Raw genomic sequence first — 23,779 nt, 5'->3', positions numbered from 1 at the left:
TTATATATTTATTATATATATATATAAAAATATATTTATTTTATATATATTATATTTATTATATTTATTTATATATTTATATTTATAGATCTTTAAATTGGAAATTAACCACTGGAAGAGCTAAAATTTAGCTGCCCTAAATTTAGGAACCCCATCCAATTTTTCAAACTCCTATATTGCACACTTATCATATTCCCACATTTGCTGAGTTTTCTTCAGCATGTCTTGAATTATTGTAATAAGCTCCAACTTCCACAGAAGCCCATTACCTCATTATTAAGCCTGCTGATCTGTTGTTTGGTCTCTTCTACTTTGATAACAAGCACTGCAGCACCAATTTCAGCCTCTGAAAAATAATTTAAATGCATGTAAAATGAGAGAAGTATAGTAACTTCTTTTAGTAACTTCTTACAGTAACTTCTTACCATTGGTGACTATAGTCACCAATGGTAATCTTGTACTTGTATATTGCTTTAAATTAAAATCTAGTTTGCACTCGGATCAAATGAAAATAAAATCTTGTATTTAATGTTCACTTTATAATGTGTAAGGAAAGTGTGAATTAGGAAAGTGATCTCTTCAATCTGAAAGGACTGAAATTGACAACCCTGGTGCCAATGGTATGACATGTTAATAGTCTAGAGATTATAGATAGAAGTAAGCTACTATTAGTTTTTTGTTTGGCTTCAAGAGGGACAAAAAATGTCCTTGTGGCCTCCATGCAAAAAGTGTATAACTACATGAAGAGTGTTTACTCAAGTACATGAAGAACATTTACTTACAGAAGGAAAATGTTGGAAACAATCTGAGCAGCACTAGTTTTGTCACTTCAGCATTAGTCCACTGGTGTCCCCACAGTTCCTCTTTTTTTTTTTTTTCTTGCTGACCTGTTGCATTCCTTGTGATGCTATATTGTCAAACTTTTCAGAGTGTAAGTCATATAAGGCTGCCTAAAACCCTTTGCTATTCAAGGTTTCACTATGCCTACTTCTGAAACACTAAGTACTTCCACACTCCTTTGCCTCTGTAAGTATCCTTTTAACAAAAATTTAGACAAGTTTGCATATTGCATTTTTTGATGTTTTTAAAAAATTGTTATTAAAATGTTTTGTTATCAAATTTTGTCCATGTGTTTAGTACCTTCCATGTCCAAAAATTTCAGAGCATAGGCTCCTGGCTGATCCTATGATAGTGAAAATATAATTCATGAAAATATATTACTTCTTGCAAGCTGTTTTATGGTGACCGTTAGTAGGAAAACAACTGTCCTTAGGGACCCTGTTGTATTTTTCCACATTGTTCAGTGTGGTACTGAAATAGTACTGAAAGTACAGATACATGTTAGATCAATTTATGCTGCTTGTAAGGACTTTTCCTTCTGATAATCAAAGAAACAAAGGGGTACAAAAAGCAGTTATGAAAACTCTTTTCTCTGAAGAGTGATTTCCCAAGCAACATTCACCTCCAATTGTTGGAGATACCCTGGAGTCCTGCCGGAGCTGATCACAGCTGAAGTCAAAGGTTTGGCTCTCCTCATTGTGGTTTCCATCTTCAATCCCGTCAACAATTCTTTAAGAAAAAACAGAGTTAAGGGAACAGCTTCCTAAACCGTTTCATAGACATCACATTCATAGATATATTGTGAAAATTACTCATAAAAGGCACATCTTAAAGCAATAGTGAAATTTACATGATATTAAATTTAGAGAAATCTAAAAAATATTGCTTTACACTTACAACATCTTGTGAGTCACTATAGATTACCTTTTCTATTAGAAGAGGGAACGTGAGGTCAAATATTACTAATTGAAATTTCAAAATGGTTGTGACTTTTGCAGTATATATAACAGGTCCTAACAAAGCTTTTATTGAATATAGTTCAATTTCCATATATACAGTAATCCGTAATCTTCTTCAACACAGACTAAAGATGATTCTCTATGCTCTCATCAAGTCTAAATCTCCTAGCATGTAACACGCTCTTATATTAGGCTTAATTAGGCAGAGCCTAAGCCTGAACAATATTTATGACATCTCTGTAAAACACAGCCGAAGGTATGATAAATACAAATCAAATACATCACAGATTCAATATATCACAGATGAAAGACCTATGTAAATTGAATAGTTCTGTATACATACTATACATATATTCTAATATATATATTTATATATATATATATCCTTGTCCTTCTGTTTCTTCACATGGGCTTAGGGCTTTGTGTCATGCTTTAGTGTTCATGATGCCAGCTGAATTTTATTAAATTGCACTCTAATCTTAATCAGCCTCTGGGAAAAGATGAGGCTCAAATGTGGTGCCTTGGCTATTCTGGACTATACCGTTACCTGCAGCTGAAAACCTGAATGATTACTTTGGAATTTGCTATAATACCTATTTAATGTCATCTGGCCTCACTGCTTCAAAAAGTAAACTTTAAACACTAATATCCCTTTTGCAGAGATTTCTAATTATATCAAATGCTAACATTTCAACTGCCTTCAAAGCACACGGGAAAAACTAAACAGGCGTGACTTGGAATTTGTAGCTGCTGTATTCTTTAAAGTGTTTAATGATACAGACTTAAAGGAAAATATATTAGCAAAAATAGCTAGTTCTGGAGTGCTACAAGACAAGCCTCAGTAAAAATGTAGTGAGAAAGATGCTTATTCATAAACAAGCAACTGGAATGTGGAGTAACAATCTAGTGAATAGAAAACACATGGGCTCAAAACTCTCTCCCCTTTGAGAATTAGCTATTACAGTCCTGAATTTTCTCCTGAAGACAGATATCTCAACTCCTAGAAACTAAAAAGTCAGAAAAGACTAATATGTGACCTCTTCTATCTAGTTGGTCAGGGCCAGAGTACTGTTGCCAATATGGATTTGAGGAGATTCAAATGCATAAATTCTTCCTCCCAGGCATTCTAGGCTTTCTTCCTTTTGATGCTCTACTTCAGATGCAGAATGCAAAAAGGGGTTGGGAAGATTAAGACTGTATCCTGGAAGTTATGATTCTGACTTCTATTTCTTCTGTCCAGGACTATTTCAACGTTTTAACCAGTCTCTGTATGTTTTGTCTACTGCCCTCATTATACTGTCAAAGAAACAAACCTGAAGTGACTGAGAAATTCTTGTTGGCTTGCTCTAGGGAACATGCACAGAAAAAGTTTAAGACAAAGTACATTTTCTTTTGAAAAAGTGAGGTTACTAACCTCCCCACTACATTGACTGGACATTTCAGATCAAAACAGTATCTTACACCCTTACACCACTGTACAACAACAAATAAAAGTGAGGATCTTAATTAAAAGATCTTATTTTCTCTTTCATATTTGCTAAAAAATATTTGAAGCTCTCTTTAAAGTGCTTTTAACCAGTCAGTTTCAATGTTCTAATAATATAAACCAATTTGGGGAAATAACATGAAAGTCTTTAGCTGAAAAAGTCTGCAAACCACATACATCATGTGACAATTTTCTAGCCTATTAGGATTATTCTGGAGTTATAAATTGTGAATTGAAATAATAAATAATAACACATGTAACAACACTTGTTTCACATTTGCTCTTACAGCCTGGAGTGCCAATGTCTGGATGCATATGTTCAGAACAACAAGGAGCAAAATTGCAGTTCAGCAGAAAATAATAAAGGTGTCTTTCCCCAAAATTACCATTTGTTATGCAAATAACTGTCTGTGATAGCTGACCTGAACCAGACTCACATGAGATCCAAAGAAGAAATGAGAAAATATCTGTTATGCATTTCAGTTTTGCTCATGTAGAAGCTATTTTTTCGTATTATTTTTCCTTGTATTGGCAAATACAGGGAAATCAGTTTGTATACTTCTCCTATTTGAAATGTTATTATATTCATCAAATATATGATGAGGGGAAAAGATTGTTATATACTCCTAAATGTATAACTTTTTATTGCATCTGTATGGACAGGTGTCTTAAAAATAAATAAATATTGGTCAAGCTATGGTTCTTTCATGTCTACAAAGGAAAGTTGGTGAAAATACCATTCTGCCTGTCATGAATAAAGGAAGTTCTTGAACATGTAAAATACTTAAACTTATAAAAACCGAAACTTGAACTGAATAATCACCTCCTGTTTTTCCTCATATGTCAGAAAAGTGATTTTGATTTTGGTAATGAAAAGAGCCTAAAACTCTTGATTTTTAACGATTAATGATTATATTGCAAGAATTCAGAACTAAGAAAAAATAAATCACCTTACAAATAACATATAAGTATTTTTTTTAAATTATACGCTTAATACCACAAAAAGCATTATATGACTTTATGTCAGAATTCATGGCAAATCAGATTTTCTCAAATCCATGTTTACTTTGCACATAACTTGTATTGTCAGGTTTTCTTTATCTACTGTAAAAAACTCTAAATATTTTCTAAAATTGCTAGGCAATAGTTTCCCATTATAGTTCTCTACTCCAGTAATTTTTGTATTTGCACAGCTGTGCCGCCTTATCATCAACTTGCTTCCTAAATTACTATATCTCTGATGGACTGAGTATGCTTCACAGTGTTACTGTGGGAATAAAGATTATTATAAATGGACAAAATGATACTATAAAACTAGACTATTCAAATAGTCATTTTTATAATTGCTCAGTACTTTCCATTTTTGCTCACAGAAATTCTTTATCTTGCAAAGAAGTCCTAAAGTGTTCAATAGTTTCTACAATGAGAGGACTATTCCTTCTCTGTGGGATGAACAAACTATGGACGTATTGAAAAAGTATTAACATATTGAATATCAAAGGGTTTTTTTTTTTTGACTTTTTTTTTAATTGTTACAGTCATTATATTTCTAATAGAAGTTATGTGATATGGAAGAAAATAACCATTCCTAACTATTACCTTGGGCTCAGGTCTAGTGGGCCACCAGCATTCAGTGCTGAAAGGTGTAACTTAAGGTTTTTCTCCTTCCTTTTGGAATAGTAATGGAGCTCAGTTTCATGTTTGGTTCTTGAGGGGTTTGAACTGCAAGCACGAATGGGTGAATGGAAGGGCACTGTTCCTGAGGCCAACTGCTTCAAGTTCCTCCCCAGGTGGTTTTTATTGCTTCCAGCCTTCTTCTGTTGAGAGCAAGTTGTGCTTCTTGTATGGATTGGTGAAAGGGTGATGCTCTCTTCTTCTCCTTCATCATCATCTTCTTCATCTTCTACAATTGAAGGGAGTCTTTTCTTTATATTTCCGTTTCCCTTGAGCTCCGTCTAAAAAAGCAGATAAAAGTACTAAGGTCAAATTCAGAATCTGATGTTGCAGGAATGCTTCTCTCTTCAACTATGGCTATACATATGTACGTGAAAAAGATAAATGCATTAGCAAGGCTCTCTAGTGCCATAGACAGTGAACTCAATGCAGTATGTCTTAGTACCAAGAAAGATCACATGACTAGGTCTTACAAGCCATGTGGCACATATATACTTGAGTAGATTAATCTTGCTTTACTGAGGTGTACTTTCTTCTGAATGTTACTGTCAGACCCCTGGTGTACCAAGGGAAAGAACTGAGGCTGATAATTCCATTCCACATTTTTGTATGGAGCCATTTGGAATGTGTAAATAGCATTTATAACAGTTCAGTTGAAGCCCAGATATCCTCTGCATCCTTAGTCATTATGACTGAAACATCTGCTGGGACAGTAGGCAAATTTCTCAGTTTATACAAAATCACATTAATGCATGAGTAGTGTGACAACGTCAGCTTCAGAACTGAGTCAACAAAAAGCATAGCTACCTTTATAAAAAAAATAAAATAAAAAATTGCTCTGTGGATGCTTGGTGTTTGACCCAAGACAATTAAAAAATGCAGGCTTGGGGAATTTATCTAAATGTTCTAAGCTCCTATCAGTATCTACCTAAATATTTTACAGCAAAGGTGTAATTTTGCTGTGTAATACTCACTTCCATCGAGTGAAAGTTTTTCTTTTAGTATCCATTGGCAAATAGTGAATTAAACACTTTCAGTCTGAGAGGTATGAAAAGGTACAAATTTAAAACATCAAAAGACTTGTCTATATTAAAATATAATAACAGCTTTTTTTGTCAACCATAATAGTCATCTGAAGGCTGATATAAAGATCAAATTACACAGGACCTGGCTGTCATGTAGCCTATACTCTACAGAGAATGAGTATTATCCATATTCAAGACTTTGGCTTGCGGAACAATGTATTTAAAATGTGCATGCTATAGTATGATATCCTAGCTCAGCACCTGGAAGAAAAGATCATAATCAATCATAAAATGGACAGTGGCACAACTATCTGCAGGATGCTATTTAAAGACTCATTCTGAAACCAATGAAGTCACTCGGAGTTTTTCCAACTTTGATCTGGCCGTAACCGTGTGCATGTTTCTAAGTCAAGCTTTGCAGATTTAAAATGTGAGCAACATACCTGAGATAGCGTAGACCTGTTTGATAATTTTGATATTACCTGAAACAAACCAAAACACGTAACAAATATATGTATCTGCAAAGTATTGGCTTCCAAGAGCATACAAACATCTTAACCAAAATATTTATGTTGATACAAGAAAAGAATCTCATGGTAAAAGATGTATTGAAATAAACGTAACAATGAACAAATGACACTTCTCAGAAAAAGATATTGTCAGAAAATAGGTTTTATTTATATATATGTGTGTGTGTGTGTGTGTGTATAAATATTACCTGCCAGAAATAACATTTTTCTTTAATAAAAAGTTGTGTTAAAGCTCCAAACCTGTGAATGAATATGGGTAGGTAAGCATATGCCTGGTAAGGTTCAGTGCTACTCTGATGGAATCCCATGCAGGAACAGTGCTCTACTTTGCCCCTACGTTTTTGTAGTTTTAGCTCCTATGCCAGCCTAGTGCATCCATCTAGATGATCAAAATGTCACATAAGAACCTACTACTCTACTAGGATCTAGAATCTCTACTTTGGATATTTTTCAGTCAGTAATGGGACTGAAGCAAGAAGGACCAATATAATCCCAGGGGATATACATGCTTAACAGCTGTTCAAAGCCATGCAATTTTATCTTATTGGATAGGAAGAAGAATGAAACCAACCAAATAAATAAATAAATAAATATTCATGCAATTTTAATTAACTACTACCCATAATCTCTGCAGGAACTGCCTAATACTGTGGGATACAAATGTCCTGTTTTTTATTTAGATGTCCACAATTCGATCATAGGCAAGTCACTAAGACTGCATGTGATATTTATAGGCATATTGTAGTTCACCAAGCAGAATTTTTAGAATAGATTTTCAGCTTTCATAAGCCTTGTATGTTGATATAAAAAAATGTTTAACACTCATCAATTTTAAATTGAGAGCATAGGTTTATTTTTCTCCAAAGAAGTCGAAGAGGCTAAGCTTTTCTTGAAGACATTGGGGCTTCCCAAATACACAGATGTTAGGTACAGTTTTTGAAAAAAAATCTCTGCAATTGCTCGTAAAAGTGAAGGCGTTTGTAATGGTATAGCATATGACTACATATTTAATTTTGCGTAAGCAGAAATCCTACTCCTCAACTGCCAAGTCAGTAGCAGGTGTATCAATAAATTTAGCAATAACACTCTAATAACTGCCAAACAGAAAAACTGCAATAACTAGGCTATGTAAATAAAATAACTGCTGTGCTCTTCCTGAGTTAGAAAAAGTGCTACTTGATATTAGCTGAGAAGCAGACCTCAGATACTGCCATCTCCCAACCTGCACTGTAATCTATACCAATTGAAGAAAGATCGTTTCCTTCAAGATTCATGAGAACAGTAAACTGGAAGGGTATTAATACGTTAAAGTTAAAAAAATATATATAAAAAAATCAGACTTAGGAAGTACTAATGGCCCACTTTGCACATATGTTCACGTGGATTAATTTACAATTCTACCCAGAACTTTGGGGCCTCGGTTTGTTTGGCATCTAGGCACAGGTGCAGTATGAATGTTAAATAGCAGCCTTAATTAAAACTCCTAGCCAATCCCAAATATTAGCAGCTTAACAAAAAAGATCTCAGAAAGTATGAATTTGCCTTCTCAAGAGTTTAGAAGGGACTTTTCATTTGTACTTTGTAATGTGGGTGAAGATCTCTCCTAACTTGACTTTTCTTTTTTTTCTTCTGAGCAGAACTGTTAATTCTGATTTTGTGACTTGGAAATAGACACAAAGAAATTACTATATGGCTGACTCCTGGTGTTCTGCTGGTGTTCAAACAGACCTGCTGGGGTCTTTCATCTGGGCTTTCAGCTCCAGCACTGTATTAATACACTACAACCACATTTATTGCTTGTGCATCATATCATGTGCAAGTAAAAATAGGCTCCTGGACTTTACATCCTAGTAGTTGAAAGTTGATGAAACTAATTTAACTGTGACCAGGCACAATCCTTGAGAGTTAGGCTTTTAAAACTCTACCAGTAATTCCCTTCTCTTTCCCTTCCTGCAAAAATATTGTTCTGTAAGAGAAAAAGTGAAGATCATCAGAAGAACATAGAAAACAAACAAACAAAAAAAAAACAGCAGGCAGTAAAAGGCAGTAAATTGAAAGACTTCACCATTCACATAGCTTTATATCTGTAAATACATTGTAGAGTAAATAATTATGAGGAATTGTCTGTTAAAACTTTTTCTTTAGGGTAACGCACTTGTGTACCTTGTTTAGGTGTACCTTGTTTAAAATGCTTATTATTATTATTATTATTATTATTTAATGTAAAAAGAAAGAGGATGAAAAATAGGTCATATTCTTATCTTTTACGAAGAACTGAAACTGTTAAAGAGTAAAGGCAGCTGAAATAAAATACAAGCATTTTTCCTATTATGTGCAAGGAAAAAAAAAAAAAAGACCGATGTTCAATGTTAACATGAGCTGTGTGAAATACTCTAAGGGTCTTATTCAATTTTTAATTTCAGCTCTGGTGTCTTGCAAAACCAGTTATTAAAGTTAATTTCAAAAGATAAAACTATAATAGATCATGCACCACAAGCAGAATCGTAACAAATTCTTCCATGTACATAGTCTGAAATCTATGGACTTGTACTTGTTTAATATGTTAATATAGACAGCTTAAAGATTTAGTAGTCTTTATAATTGCTTATTATAAGCAGAAAAAGAGCATTTTCACAGCTGCAAACACTAGTGGTTTGCTGTCAAAAGCCAGTGATCTAAAGGTTTTTCCAGGGTCAAGAGACAGTAGTCTTTAATAGAAGAATCTTTATGGGGAGATGTAATCAAACCAAGTCGTTAGCTATACAACAATTCAAGATGAATTCAAATTATAAAGCCTTAAAACCAGAAATATAGAGATGCGGCTAAATTTGGTCTAATGTATTAAATGTCCAGGTAAGTAATTTTGTATTTTGGTTGCTCAAAAGAGTATTATCAGCTTTACTGCCTTGATTCTTATTGCCTTCATGAGAAGGAGGAACAAAATAGAAATGTAATTTTACTGATTTGCTTGCAAGACTTGAGTCCTAAACCATTTGAATAATGCTTTGTATCCGAGGGGTCAAAAGGATAAAATACATTTTCAGGAAAGGATTTGAAATTGAACTAGAATACTAATGTTCTTAGTCAGCATTTGGAAGCAGAAGAAAACAAACACAAACACAAACACATTTAGAAGCACTGACAATATGGGGGGTGGAGGGGTAGAACAAATGCCATATGTTCTATTCCTTGGAAACTTACTGTATGGCAATGGAAAAGATACAAATACATAATAAGGGATTAACATACCACTGAAAAGCCTAATGCCTCACATGTGTTCAGGCCTCAGTTCTCCACAATCAGGAAATTTTTCAATGAACTATCACAAATCCTTTAAATCACAAGAGTTAGTGTCTCTTAAAGAATCTCTTAGGTTAAATATGATGTTTTTATATCCACATTTACTGTGAAACTTAACACTCCCCCCTATCTCCCTTTTTAATAATAGTTTCTAGAGTTACTTCATCAGATTTTTCCTGTATTTTTCTCAGATTCCTTCTTATCTCTTTTCCTTGCTTAATGGAAAGATAAAGATGACATATTTTTGTGGAAGCAGATGTTTTCAGCATTCTCTGATCCTACTTACAGCACAGAATGTATACTGAATTAAAAGCAAAAGTTGAACAACAGATCTGCCAACATTACTTTATTCTATGTGACCAAATACTGTGAATTGCTATGAGCTCCTCAGTCTTCTGTTAAGTCCTTATCCTAAATCATTCATATATTTTGAACAAATTATAATAGCCTGTGAAGCTAGCCCAAGATTTTAATAACAGACTGTTAACGGTTAGCTTTTGATAAGTCTTTTTTTTGAAAAAGCATACTTAATTGCATTCAAATTTCTCACATGAGCTTTCTATGTTTAGCAGAATTTGTTAGAATTCTAATTTTCATATATTTCTTTAAAACTTGGAGGTTAATTTCACTTCAGTCACTAGCAAAAATATTTAAAGATACTTTGATTGGCAGGATCTACTCTGTTTCTTGTTCAAAATATAAAATCAGTCACTGACACAAAAAGTAACCTCTTTATCTCCTGCCCCAAATCAAGAATTGAGTAGACAGTAAATGTGGTTGGTATAATTTGTCATTTTTTACTTCTATATTCATACCTCCCTCTCCCCCCTCCCCAAAACAGGGATAAGAAAGTAGTATCCCACTCTGCTCTGATACACGTCTTTCATAGCAAACCATGTGCTAATTTAAACAAACAAAACAAAAACACCACCACCACCACCACAACAACAAAAATTCACACAACAAAATCAGGAAGAGACTGTTAATAAGGCCAGACGAAGACAAAAGGAAGAACTGTTAAAATGGACAATAGACCTGGCACTGCTTGTACATTGTTCTGGCAGTCTGCACTTCTGGAAAAGCTTACAGATTACTGCAGACAAAAGATACAGTGGAGAAAAATTTTCAATATTCCTACTGCTAGATTACATGCATGTAAAGATTTACATAATATCAATAGAAATTACAATGAATGCTAACATCTTTCAGAGCAATAAAACTCAAAAATCTTCCTCTTCTTTAAAATAGTCAGGTATATGCCTAGCCTCATTCAACTTGAAGAGTCCAGACAGACTCATAAATGTTTGCAGGACTGGTTCTATGGATCTATCTGATTAGACTCAAGGTCAGGTTGTAGAAATTGTGAAAGTGTTGATTCTAAGTTCCCAATGTTATTTTTATGTTTAAATAAAACTTCATACTACTTATAAAAACAAGTGTATCTAACTTCAGGCAGGCTCTTAAAAACCAAAGATGAAGACAATACAGTGGATCTTGAAAATATTCTCCTAACAATTTTTTTTTAACCTACCAACTGCCTATTTCCAAACACCCGCAAAGCTGCCCAGCTGTTTTGGCAGCCCAGATCAGTGGGATGAGTGTTGAGGACAGCAACATATCTGGGGAGAGCTTTTAAGAAAGCTCAGAGTTGTCTGGCTTTCAGGGTCAACCTTACAAAGAGTAAGGTAGGGACAGGTATAATCTTTTTACTTATTTTAAAACCTTTTCTTTTTTTTTCATCCTCAGAAACTTTTCTCCTTAATAATGAATATTTAACTTTTTGGAAGGTTGTTTGTTGAGTACGTTAACCTCTAGTCAATTCTCCCAGAAGGTTTAAAAGGGCAAGAAGTCATGTCCCGGCATATAATGAAATCAGCAGAAGTCCAAGTATATAAATTTGTTAAGTAAGAGAGCGACCATAATTTCCTTCCCCTGAGATGCAATTTGTGTTTCATATGGACCCATAATACAGAAAAGAGTGTGTAGTGTTTTAGAACTCTTGGCAGCTTTATTAATTATGAATTTCTAAATAGCTTAGAAACTAAGATAACGTAGACATTGAAGAAGTAAAAAACAAAAAACAAACAAAGAAACAAACAAAAAAAACAACAAAAAACAACTTCAGTTTTCAAAGAAAAAAAAAAACAAAAGGAAAAGTAGGGTAAGTGACTTAATACCTGAGTTCTGTAGATTTGCTGAACATTACAGCCTTTCTTTCTCTGTTCTGTGTTAAGGGGAGCTCTGGAGAATGGCTATGTAAAATCTTTAACTGTTGGAAAAACATGATTTAACACACTTCTTCACATTGTACAGGATTGCTAGTTATCTAATCGTGACAATATCAAACCCATTAAAACAATTTGTATCTTCAGGTTAGGATATATTTGTTTATTTAATTTTATTCAATTTATTTTTTCTGAGCAAAAACTTATTTGGTCTATCTATCTTTATGAGTGTGTTGAAAAGAAAAACATAAGGACGTCTGAACAGCTTTGTGGAAATTTTATTAACCCTGAATCTCATTACGTTCCTGTCCAACACCAAAAACTGATGTCTGTGGTCTTTCAAGACTCCAGTGATTTTCAGTGCATCTCCACTGGTCCTATATACCCATTAGACTCCTCACATTCTTGCCAATGCTAGCTTTCTGCCATATAAACTAGTCATTCTGCCTGTAAATTTCACAATAAATAGCCTGGAAACAAGAATAAGAGTCTGGGCTTCAGCCTTAAGCCCACTTAGCTGACTGCTTCATGCAGTCACAACCCACAGGGGAAAAAGGACAGCTCAGGAGAACAAAACAAAATCCAGCAGAAATTTGATTAAAAAGGTGTTTGGCCTGAAAATAAGATCAATTCCAATACTATTTCTGGCACCATCTACAAAATAGTAGTTTCATAGTATAAGGCTCTGCAGAAAGGTTCCAAAGCCAAAGCTTCCCAAGAAAAGGATCCATCTATGTCTTTACTATTTCTAATGGATTGCATAATCTCTGCAACTATAAATGTGAAGACTATAAATCTATACAGATCTGTAAAATAAGCCTAGAAACAATTCTAGAGTTAACATAGATATGATTTCAGACAGGGCAGAAGAAACAGCCAGTGACCAAAACCAAAGCTGACTAATTAATAGCACAGTACTTTGCAACCAAAAGGATTCACTCATTCCCTTTTACCCTATGTATTTGTTGTCATTCTATAAGTGATAACACTTAAGTAATCAATAAGCTTTGCTATTTAGATCAAACATAGAACCTAGTAATCAAAATCTACATCCATAAATTCTGCTTAGGGTTTAGATTGGTATTCTGCTGGGTTGTAGTGTTCCTACTGGGACTGAGACTTTTAAATAGTTCATAAATCTGTCTTTTATGTAGTATGGAGGTAACCTTAATTTTCTACATACAGTAGTATCTCCAAAAGAACAGTATCACCTTAAGATGTTAATGCAGTTCTTGCTCAGATTACTGCATGCAATAAATTAATGCTTTTCATAGAAATACCACAGGACACAACAGACTACAAAAAAAAAAAAAGTCAATACTCAACTATCATCTCCTACATGTCATTCATCAGTCCACAAAAACGAGGAAAATATGTCAATTGCTCATTTGAAAATAAAACATTTCAGATGAGTTTTCAGATCCATTCACAGAATAGGCTTACCTGAGAAGGTATGAAATAGCAATGGACACAGGGAACGTCCAACATATAGTTGTAATATAAAATAAATAAACTGTAAAATAAACCTTTGTTTTCTGCTAAATTTATTTCTACTCTTTTCCTAATCCCCCAGCATGATCACCAATGGAGCCCACCCCTGAATACTTACTATACAGGCAGTACTGCACTGTGTATACTATACTGTATATATGCATATACTGTAGTTATATATTTCTTAGTGTAGTCATTAAAAATGATCTATATGGATCTATATGATTCAGGTAGGAGCTGCACTTTCAACAGGACTCTAGTTACACTTGTGTAGGTAGTTTCTGTAGCTCTGGTTTTACTAAGTGAAAGTATAGATTAAAAAAAATAATCCAATATTTATTTTTATAACAGTAAAATTTTAGATCACATTTGTACATAAATGATTGCTTTTTCATTTTTGTCTCTTTTCATATCTTTGAGCAGAGCAGTGTGTGTAGCTGATCTTCAGAGGTTCCTTCCTTCATCTATTATACAAATCTATGATCTTTAAAATTTACACTAAAAATGCTACCAACTGAATAAAATTGAGAATGGGTGCTTGTCTCCATAAGAATGCCTACCTGACACATAAGTTGCACTGATTATATACAGTTTGCTCAAAGACTAGATCATATTTAATTTCACACATTTCTGTCTTATAGGATCTTTTCCATACAAGCCTTCCTGTCATGCTCATTATATCTCCACGTAGTCTGCACCTTCAGGACACGTTCTTATAGAAAAAAAAAAATTGCAGTATTTTCCTTTCCTTCATAAATTAGTCTTAACTAAATTATGAAAAGATAGGTTAGTTACTTTAAGAATCCTTCAGAATTTGAGGCTATTTTCTGGTTGTTGCTAGATCAATGTAAAATAAAAGCAACTATGGGAAAAAAGCAAACAAACAAACAAACTCAAAGCAAACCAACCAACCAAATAAAATCATACCAGTGTAAGATATAAGACACATTAAGATTGCTTTTCCCCATTTTTTCCCATGTAGAAATACCATGCAGAAAAATTATAAAAGTTAGCGTTATCATATTGTCTTAAGGCATAGTGAAGCATATTAGAAAAAGTGTTGTCATCTAGCATGGCTTTGTAACTAAAATAGAAATATGGTTAACTTCCAAATCAATACTCTTTGAAAGACAGGAGCATTTCCTGGCTAAAACTCTGTTTGACACTGTTTTATACTCGCTTCATACCACTGTCTAAAAACATCAATAAGCTGCTTTTCTAGCGTGGATTTTTTTTTTTTCAACATGTAAACCTCTGGTTAAGCTTTATAATCTGATGCAGAATGCAATAATCCCAGGAAGTGAAATGAATGAGAACGGAGAGTGTTCAAAATGACTCAAAAGATAAAATTAGACGTAGTTTTTCCCCTCATTTAAATTTAAAATCTAATTACAATGAAAATTGTTTGTATTTGTCTAGAAATATGCAATTATGAAAAATTAATTATATACATGCATTTAATTGTATTGTTATAAATAATGTATAAATAATTATCATAATTTCTTTCTCTTAGCCCATTCACGGGAGTAAGAGAAAGCCAAAAGGCTTGACATTTTGAGATGGCTCACATATATGTAATGTAGTCCCAGACAAAACTAAATGGATTATTTTTCTCTCTTCCCCTTCAGTCTCTTCAACATCTTGCAGGATTCATCCTTACAGCCCATCCTCTATTTGTTTCAGGCTTAAAGTTGAAGATTTATAAAAAATGCAAGAAGTAATGAAAAAATTAAATAATAGAAAAGATGATGAATTGCATGAATAAGTTGTAAGATGAATTTACTAACTAGAACACCATCACAGATCAGAAGAATATCAGAGAGACAAAAATGAAGAGTATAGGTGGCTGTATGCTGTCATTTTTGAAAATATTAGAATGACTGAAGGCTATGAAAGGGAGCCTGAAATATACCAGGAAAAAAAAAAACAAAACAAAACAAAAACAAACAAACAAACAAAAACAAACAAACAAAAAACACCTTCAGGTAAGGATACTAGCAAAGAAAATAAGAAGCCCACAAAGCCTGAAAGAAAAAAGGCATACCAGCCCATCCTTTTTGAATTACATGTTCCTTTATTACTTTATTTTTGGGTGATGTACCATAGTGAAGGATATATTAGAAACATGATAATGAGATAACCATCTCACTGTCTTGAGGGGCCCTGATTGAGCTGATGGCTCAAAGGCACCACACATCATGTACATCAACAACTGCAAGTAAACAGGCTTTATGAGTTAGCAGGCAACAAAAAGGAACCTGCCTTGCACTATAGCTCCAGGTCAGCCCTGCTCTCATGCTGAGTGCAGCAGGTAATTGCCAGGCAGAGAAAGCAGAGGATAAACTGTAAAACTGCACAGGGAGGAGGGTATTGCAACAGAATCAACTGTCTGAAACTAGTATCCACCTTAAGTAGCCAAAGATCCATCAAAACATGCTTAGTGGCATGAATACAGGTAGGAGATCTGTGAAATGTCTTGCAGAGTGTTAGATGACAAAGCTCATTCCCAAACTGCTTCTCACTCACTTAAAACCAGGAATGAAATGTAAAACGGATGAAATGCTCTATATTCCTTGCTCAGATGGTCAAGCCTTTCTACATCTGCATGTAGAGGTAGAAAGGCATCTACACCTTCCCTGAAGGTGTTTAAGGAAAGGCTGGATGTGGTACTTAGTTACATAGTTTAGTGGGTAATATTGGTGGTAGGGTAGGTGAGTAGCATTGGTGGTGGTTGGACCAGATGATCTTGGAGGTCTTTTCCACCTTAATGATTCTATGACTTGTTCCATAGAAATACAGAAGTTGAGCTGCATAAGTGAGGTTGTATGAGTGCTGCGTAGTTCTGCAACGGGGTATTTATTCTGGGAAGATGAAGAAGGAAAGCAAAGAAGAAAAGATTAGAAAAAAAAAGTAAAACAAACAAAAAAACAAACAAACAAAAAAGCATCCTGGCAGTCCCAGAAGCATGAAAGAAAAATCTGAGAAACTTTTAAAATGTAGAAGAGTGCTGAGCAGTATTGCACAGTAGCACTGATTGTACCGCAGTCCATGCATACAGGCAACTAAAAAACCTACTCCACCGAACACATCAGGAGACGTGTCAAAGTTAATTATATGTTCACGATTTTTAAGCAATTTTAGTTTTTGATAGTATGAGGTGGACATTCATTCCTATACTCTACCCTCTGAGAAGGTGAGAGGTTTTCAGACTCCACATCATATGAAAAGGAGAAATGGAAGTACAGTATCCAACAGGAAGAAAGCAAAAAATGCAGAGCTATCAGTGACTTAGACAAGTCATCCTAATAGGAAAAAAGGAATTTGGTCTGTGCAGCTGCCAAGTACACATGGACTATAAAGGAAGGTAGTAAGCAGGAAGCTAAGGTGCTTTATTTTTCATAATAATAATGCAGGTAAAGTATTAGACTTCTGCTGCTTTGTGTGATTTATTCACTTCTATATTCTACCTGTTGTGACAGCTTTTACACAAAAAAAAAAAAAAAAAAATCCTGTTGAGAGGTGTCTCATTTTGCAGCATTTATACCTGTTACGCTACAGGCAATAAACACCAGTGAGTTACACCTACATTAATAGCACACGATCATCTGCCAGACAAGCTACTGACAAAGGTGAGGGATTAACTGGAGGTATTTTGTTTTAAAAAAAAAAACAGAAGTTTGTTTAAAAATGGTAAGTTTTCCTCAAAGTTACCAAACCACACTGATAAATGTCAAAGTAAAGCTTGTTAAATTTTCTTAATTAAACCACTCCTTTCTACACAGCTGATGAGTAATATGGCCAAACCCTCTTCCACATTAAATAGATAGTCGGGATTATTTGGTAAATCTTCTATGAAAAGTATTTATTATGAAAAGCATTTTGCAACATTTTATTGTTCTGCAATGCACAAGCTATGACCTACTCTGGAGTGGAGGAATTATGATTAAGTGAAGCAGTGTAGTAATAGCAGTTTAAGAAAATAATCTTTTAAATACATAGGTTTTATTATAAATACCTGAGAAATCTGTAGGTTTTTTTTTTGGCTCTGAAAGTCAAATGTAAGAATAAATAATCATGTGACTGAAGTTACTATCACATTTTCTTACTTTGCAGTCTTTGCCAAAATTAGAAGCAATCCTTTCCATAAAAACATGCTGATTTTTTTTTTTTCCTTCAAAGCAATAGAATTGCAAATAGGATAACTTTGATCTGTTTCTTTAAAACAAAATACTATTTACTATGCAGAAAATAAAGATATATTAAAAAAAAACCAGAAATGTAACTGCCTCCGTTGCTGGTTAGTAATAGATAATCAACTATGTAACACCTCTGACTATATTAGAAAACTGCATTAATAAATTCAACAGAGCTATATTACAATATCTAGAAAAATCATGACCAAAAGGTCATTATTTCATGAAGAAATAATTTATGTTAAATAAGTAATCTACTAGCTGAAAAATAGACTGTGGATAGGCAGACTTTCAGCTGAAATTTGTGCATGAACTCAAAATATCTTTTTCTCTATCCATCTTTTTATATTGTTATTACTATTTATTTGCCTACAGGACCAAAACCACTAGTTGACACACAAAAAAAGAGAGAAGTCTGGAAATAAACCACTTAAGAAATTAAGTGGAATTATACTCTTAAAATATGTGCTTAATGCTTTACTAGAATGAACCAGAAAACTCAGCCTAGAGTAGAATCTGTAGATACTATTCTTCTGAAACTGTGCCTTCTGTTTTATGCTCCAGAGCTTAAAGCTGTTTTCACCTTTAAGAACAAGTGTTTTGGCCAGATTTCCCAGTAGAAAAGGGTAATTTGTTTGGTATTGCTATTAGCAACATGAACTTCATTATATTAAAAACAAACAAACAAAAAAACCACAACTCAAACATTAAATTAAAAAAATTCTAAATACCAGCCTCTCCAAAATACAAGCATTAAGCCCCAATTTGTCAGACAATACCTTTTATTTGGGGGAAAAAATAAATCTTTGGTTGCCTTTTAAAAACTATTTATTTGTCTATTTACTTATTTTTATTATCAAGGAGCTATGCTGTAATAAGAATGTTCCCAACTGGAGGAAGAATATACCACTTTTCTAGTGCAATCTTTGTTATTATCTCTAATTTACACTGTGGATAGACTCCAACAATGCAGTCCTTCCCCCTATTTTGGAGATTATTCTCATTTTAGAGAATAGTGTCTCCCCCTTTGGGGGTAGGGAGAAAGGAAGCTCTCGGTAAGAGACAGAACAGTACTTTTAAAACTACTAAAGAAAAAAAATATTCTTATTAATTACAAATCATGTCAAAAAGACAGAGTTTTTAATCTTCAAGAATGTCATCTTTTCTTTTAGAAATGGCACATATTGATAGTGCTCTAGTGAGTCAAAGACACGTGTGCCTGCATGCTTCTTATCTTCCTTTGGGACTTCATTACAACTTGAGAGACGGCATAGGTGTCAAGGAGGACTCTTGTACTTTGCATCAGTCTGGCTGTAACCAGCCTTTGTGTGTTTTTCTTTTTCTTTTTCTCTTTCTCTTTCTCTTTCTTTTTCTCTTTCTCTTTCTCTTTCTTTCTCTTTCTTTCTCTTTCTCTCTTTCTCTTTCTCTTTCTCTTTCTCTTTCTCTTTCTCTTTCTCTTTCTCTTTCTCTTTCTCTTTCTCTTTCTCTTTCTCTTTCTTTCTTTCTTTCTTTCTCTTTCTTTTTCTTTTTCTTTTTCTTTTTCTTTTTCTTTTTCTTTTTCTTTTTCTTTTTCTTTTTCTTTTTCTTTTTCTTTTTCTTTTTCTTTTTCTTTTTCTTTTTCTTTCTTTTTCTTTTCTTTCTTTTTTTTTTTTTTAATGAGTCGTGACGCCTACACTATAGACACTTCTTTGTAGACAAAAGAAATAGTAACAACAAATGGTTACCAAGCCCACAAAAATATCGTGTAAGTATTTACCTATTCTAAGCTTCTCATAAGATGATCAGGATAATTAGGAGTTATGAACATTTGTCTCTCTCTATAATAGAGCAAGATTTCCAGGGCTCACAGATAGCAAAATCATTTCCAGTTTCTTTCATATAATTGTACTTCTTGTAAGAATCTTCTGACTGCCTAGCTTTATCAAATCAGGCATCTGGTCCTCTAGCTGCCTGCTCTGTACACAATCTGTAATATATAATGCAAAATATATAGTTGAGGGGGGTGCTTAAATCTTTATCACTTAGCAAACTATTTCATGACTATGATGTCAGTCACAGCCCTAAAAAAATTGCTTGAAACACCAGAATGCCTGAATTGTGTTTACATCACAACTCCAGCTACCAAATGAATTAGTTTTTCCTAGCTGTGCTGAATTAATTTTGTATGCTTACAAGAATGAGCTTCTCCAGCAAAATTCAGTAAAGAAAACAAAGGACAGAATACATATAATCAACACAGACTTTTTCCTAATTCACATCTTTCTGTGACGTGAATATATAAAAAGATGGTATAATAAATATAATCACACTGACAGTGTGATTGCACAACCATTAAAGTTTATACTCATAAATCTCTTAAGGACTTCTGTTTTTAGTACTACTATGAGGAACCACTGAAACTTTATCTCTGTATTTTTGTATCTGTTTCCGTTATTCATTAGAAGCTGAAATAGCTACATGATTGCCAGCTCCTGTACTTAAAATCCCCTGAGCTTTTCTTTTAAATTACTTAAACAACTTTTTCAATCTTTCTACAACCAGATAGCTGCAGTTTCTACTTGATATTGGGAGGAAATATGGTTACAACTCTTTGTTTTACTGAAAAGTGGCTGTGGAAATTCCAGAGCCTTTTCCACCATTACACCTTACTTGGATTTTACTGCAGATGGAGCTCATCACTATATGCACTTTTAGATGTCCAAATGAGCCAAGAAAACAAAATGAAACCAAAACAAACAAACAAAAACCCTTTTCATAGAAATTTCTGTGCGGTAGGGTAGTTACGTAATTTGGAGGTTTGACACTAGGATCAGGAAACTCATGATTACTTCTGTCACTTTTTGGTCCACTTAGCTCTAATTCAGTTCAAAGTTCTTCAGTTTTGTGTGTAAAGAGTTCAAACAGCACAAGGAAGGGGATAATGGATAACCAAGACTACATTTTTCTGCTGTATTACATTTTAATGATGGCTTAAAGTGTTTGGAAATCTACAACCAAAGGCAGTTTTGGTGGACTGTGACTAAAAAAGCAATAAGGTTTTAGGTCAGGTCTGAAAGGCACTTGTCAAAGTCATGCTATTTCATGTTATTTCAATCTGTAGTTCATCTGACCCTAGACTGAAAGGCACTTGGCAAATTGTAGTGGGGAAATTCATGCTTTTTCACTCTGTAGATCACCTGGCTCTAAATACTGCTACTGATCCATTTTCAGAAGCATTAAATTCACATTCAATTTCAAAATTGTATTCATGTAAGACATTCAAGGAAAAACAGAATGAGAAACTGACTTACTGAAATGAATCAATCTACTTTTTAACTACGGAAAAACTCTCCAAACCTAAAACTTTCTATAAAGCTGAAAAAGACATAAACACACACAAAAGTAAAATCTCCCTATTTTATGGTGTTTAGTGTCACAGCTGCCAAATTCTCCCATAGCACCATTCCCAAGACATAATGCTATATTTAAAAGATGTCATGTTTTCATGCACACACATTTTACTTCTGAAAACCTTCTTAATATTCTGTGAGAGTAAACCATCAGATAACTCAGATAACAGATTATCTCTGTGTGCAAGTTATTTATATAGAAGATGTGGTATTTTCTAGGAACTGCACTCCTAGGTGTGCACAGCAAGTAAGTTTTTGACCCGGCAGACTTTGCTATAGCCATAGGCATCTTTCATCATTTGGTGAGTCCTGTTTTTGTACTAGTAAAATTTTTTGCTGCCCTATACCTACTGTTCATCCTTATTGATAAATAAAATGATTGGAGCAGAAATCAGATGCACGTGACCAAGATTAGTTCTGCTGCAAAAGCAATACCAGTGGATAGCCTAGTTAACTCCAGGATGTAGGAGGAAGTGAAACTAATATTAACTGTCTTGTGTTCTCTCAGTTTATATATGCCTGTGACACTGGATGCTAATCAGTCTCCGGATCTTCTTTTTTTCCCCTTTAATTTTAAAATAATAGATTATACCATGAAAATACAGTGCATATCCATAAATTCTGAAAATGTTTTCTTCATTAAAATGCAATAATTTATTTGGTATTTCCTTCAGAGCTTTAAATCCCATATTCTAAAGTGAGCATGAAGAGGGTCTTTACCTCTCTGCACTCACAGAGCTGATGTAAGTTTGCTCTCAGTAGAGAATCTGTGCATCATGCAGGCATCTCCAATTGGGAGGAGCTGTCCTTGGTTTTATAAAAGCTGAATGTGTTTGCAGCTGGTATGATGACCCCCAGATTTGTACAGAAAAGCACGAAGCAATACCGACTAGCCAAGCAACGAGCCACCCTTTATAACACTGAGTTAACTGTGAGCCTATGTTAAATGGAGGATAACGGTCCCACAAGGCATGAAGTTTCTAAGCCTTGCAATAGTTTGAATACTTGAAAATACTTCGGTAAGTCTATCCTGAAGTCTTTCAGCAAAGCATTATCTGAAATTTCTTGTTGGTTATTTGAGCTTTCACATGTAGTCGCTCACTGAAATGGAAAAACACTTTTCAGTTGCAGTATGATGAGAAAAAAACTTTGTTACTTTGAACATGTGAAAACATTCTTAAATATGAAGCAATCAATGTTGATTAGACTGGCACATGAGGTTCTAGAAAAGGTATAGTTAAATACTTTTTTTTGGACACATGCTTTATATAACTGTGAATTGTTTGTAAACATTAGCAAAAAAAATGACAAAATACTAAAGAAGTATGTTCTCTCAAATGAGGTTTTCTATAGAAAAATGAGAAGCAGAGAACAAGTTCTCTGTTTATGATCTGTTCAATTGATCAACAATTCATACAGATAACGATTGAATTATCAAACATATTGAACAAGTGATCCTTTTAATGTAATCTATGTATTATTTCTTTACTGTGATGAAATTATGATTACAGGCTAAAGCATGAGAAACACCTTAAAGTTAACAATAGCTGCGGTGACTTTTAAAGATACTTACATCACTTTCATGGCCTTCTCTTAGATTGTATGTGAGATCATGCTGTATGTCTTCAACAAACTTGTGAGCATACTCCGGGTAAAGATCAAGCACTTCAAAGAGACCTTTGAGGATAATGCATTGGAGGTCACAGTACGTTAGAGCTTTAACGTCTGCATTTGTTTTAATAACTTGATCCCTAATTGATAGGTTTGCTCCAATTAAATCTCCTTTACCTGAAAGAAAAGATGAAAGCAAGCACCTTGAAAACATGAATTCTTGACTACTGTTTTGAATCATAACTCTGTTTAACAACTGCTAAATTTAAAACCCATAGTTACTAATGAATTTTTAAATTAATAACATTCACAAGTATGGCTATCTAAAGACTTTCTCTGATTTTTGCAGGAAGAATGTTACATACGATTAATGGGAGGTACAAAGACTCATTTCTGTACATGTAAATATCTCATTTAAGAGAGCAATCAAGTAAATATGTAAAAAAAACATATTACACGAGTAATTAATATCAGGTGAAATTTTGTAAGTCAAAAACTGAAGACCATATTTCTCGCTTGTTCTTTTTAGATCATTTTAACAATGACATGATTAATTGTAGATCCTCAATTCAAATGAAACCTTTACTAAGAATATGTATTATAAAACTTTTGCAAGCTCTGATACTTATAGTTGTATAGCTGCACTTCATGATGTATATTAGTTGTACAAGGTAATAACAAATATATAGCCCAATAGTACTTCTGCCAAGAAAAAATATTGGATTCGTAAGCCATTATATTTTCATTTATGGGCAACCGACCACGTGTTGAAGAGCATAAAGAGCAAAAAGCTTGCATAGCATCTGATCTGAGGTATTATGTCCAAAGAGCAGTCATTGAACCAGAGATCTTCCTCTAAGGTTAGTGCAGATGGTCTTTATTGAAGATCTGGACAGTGCAATTGAGTGCACTCTTGGTGAGTTTATGGACTACACCAAACTGGGGAAAGTGACTGATATACTCAGGGAAAAGCTGTTATTCAGGGGACCTTAACAAGCTGGCAAAAAAGGTCTGACAGGACCTCATGAAGTTCAACAAAAATAAATACCAAGTCCT

At 33.9% G+C, this 23,779-nt stretch overlaps 1 protein-coding gene across 1 annotated transcript in view; it reads right to left on the bottom strand.

Annotated features, from left to right (window-relative positions):
- Positions 1-230: 230 nt before the first annotated feature.
- Positions 231-23,779, bottom strand: part of KCNH8 (potassium voltage-gated channel subfamily H member 8) — a 192,288-nt gene continuing 168,739 nt past the window's right edge. Inside the window, exons 12-15 of the mRNA XM_040550428.1 lie at positions 22,682-22,900; positions 4,885-5,188; positions 1,463-1,569; positions 231-346 (exon numbers count right to left, since the gene is read on the bottom strand). Coding sequence (XP_040406362.1) covers positions 231-346; positions 1,463-1,569; positions 4,885-5,188; positions 22,682-22,900 — 746 coding nt within the window. The remainder of the gene's footprint in view (positions 347-1,462; positions 1,570-4,884; positions 5,189-22,681; positions 22,901-23,779) is intronic.

The sequence above is a fragment of the Cygnus olor genome, chromosome 2 (genome assembly GCF_009769625.2).
Source record: "Cygnus olor isolate bCygOlo1 chromosome 2, bCygOlo1.pri.v2, whole genome shotgun sequence".
NCBI classification, from domain to species: domain Eukaryota; kingdom Metazoa; phylum Chordata; class Aves; order Anseriformes; family Anatidae; genus Cygnus; species Cygnus olor.
The sequence above is the reverse complement of the archived record's forward strand: the minus strand, read 5'-3'. Positions and strand labels throughout refer to the sequence as shown.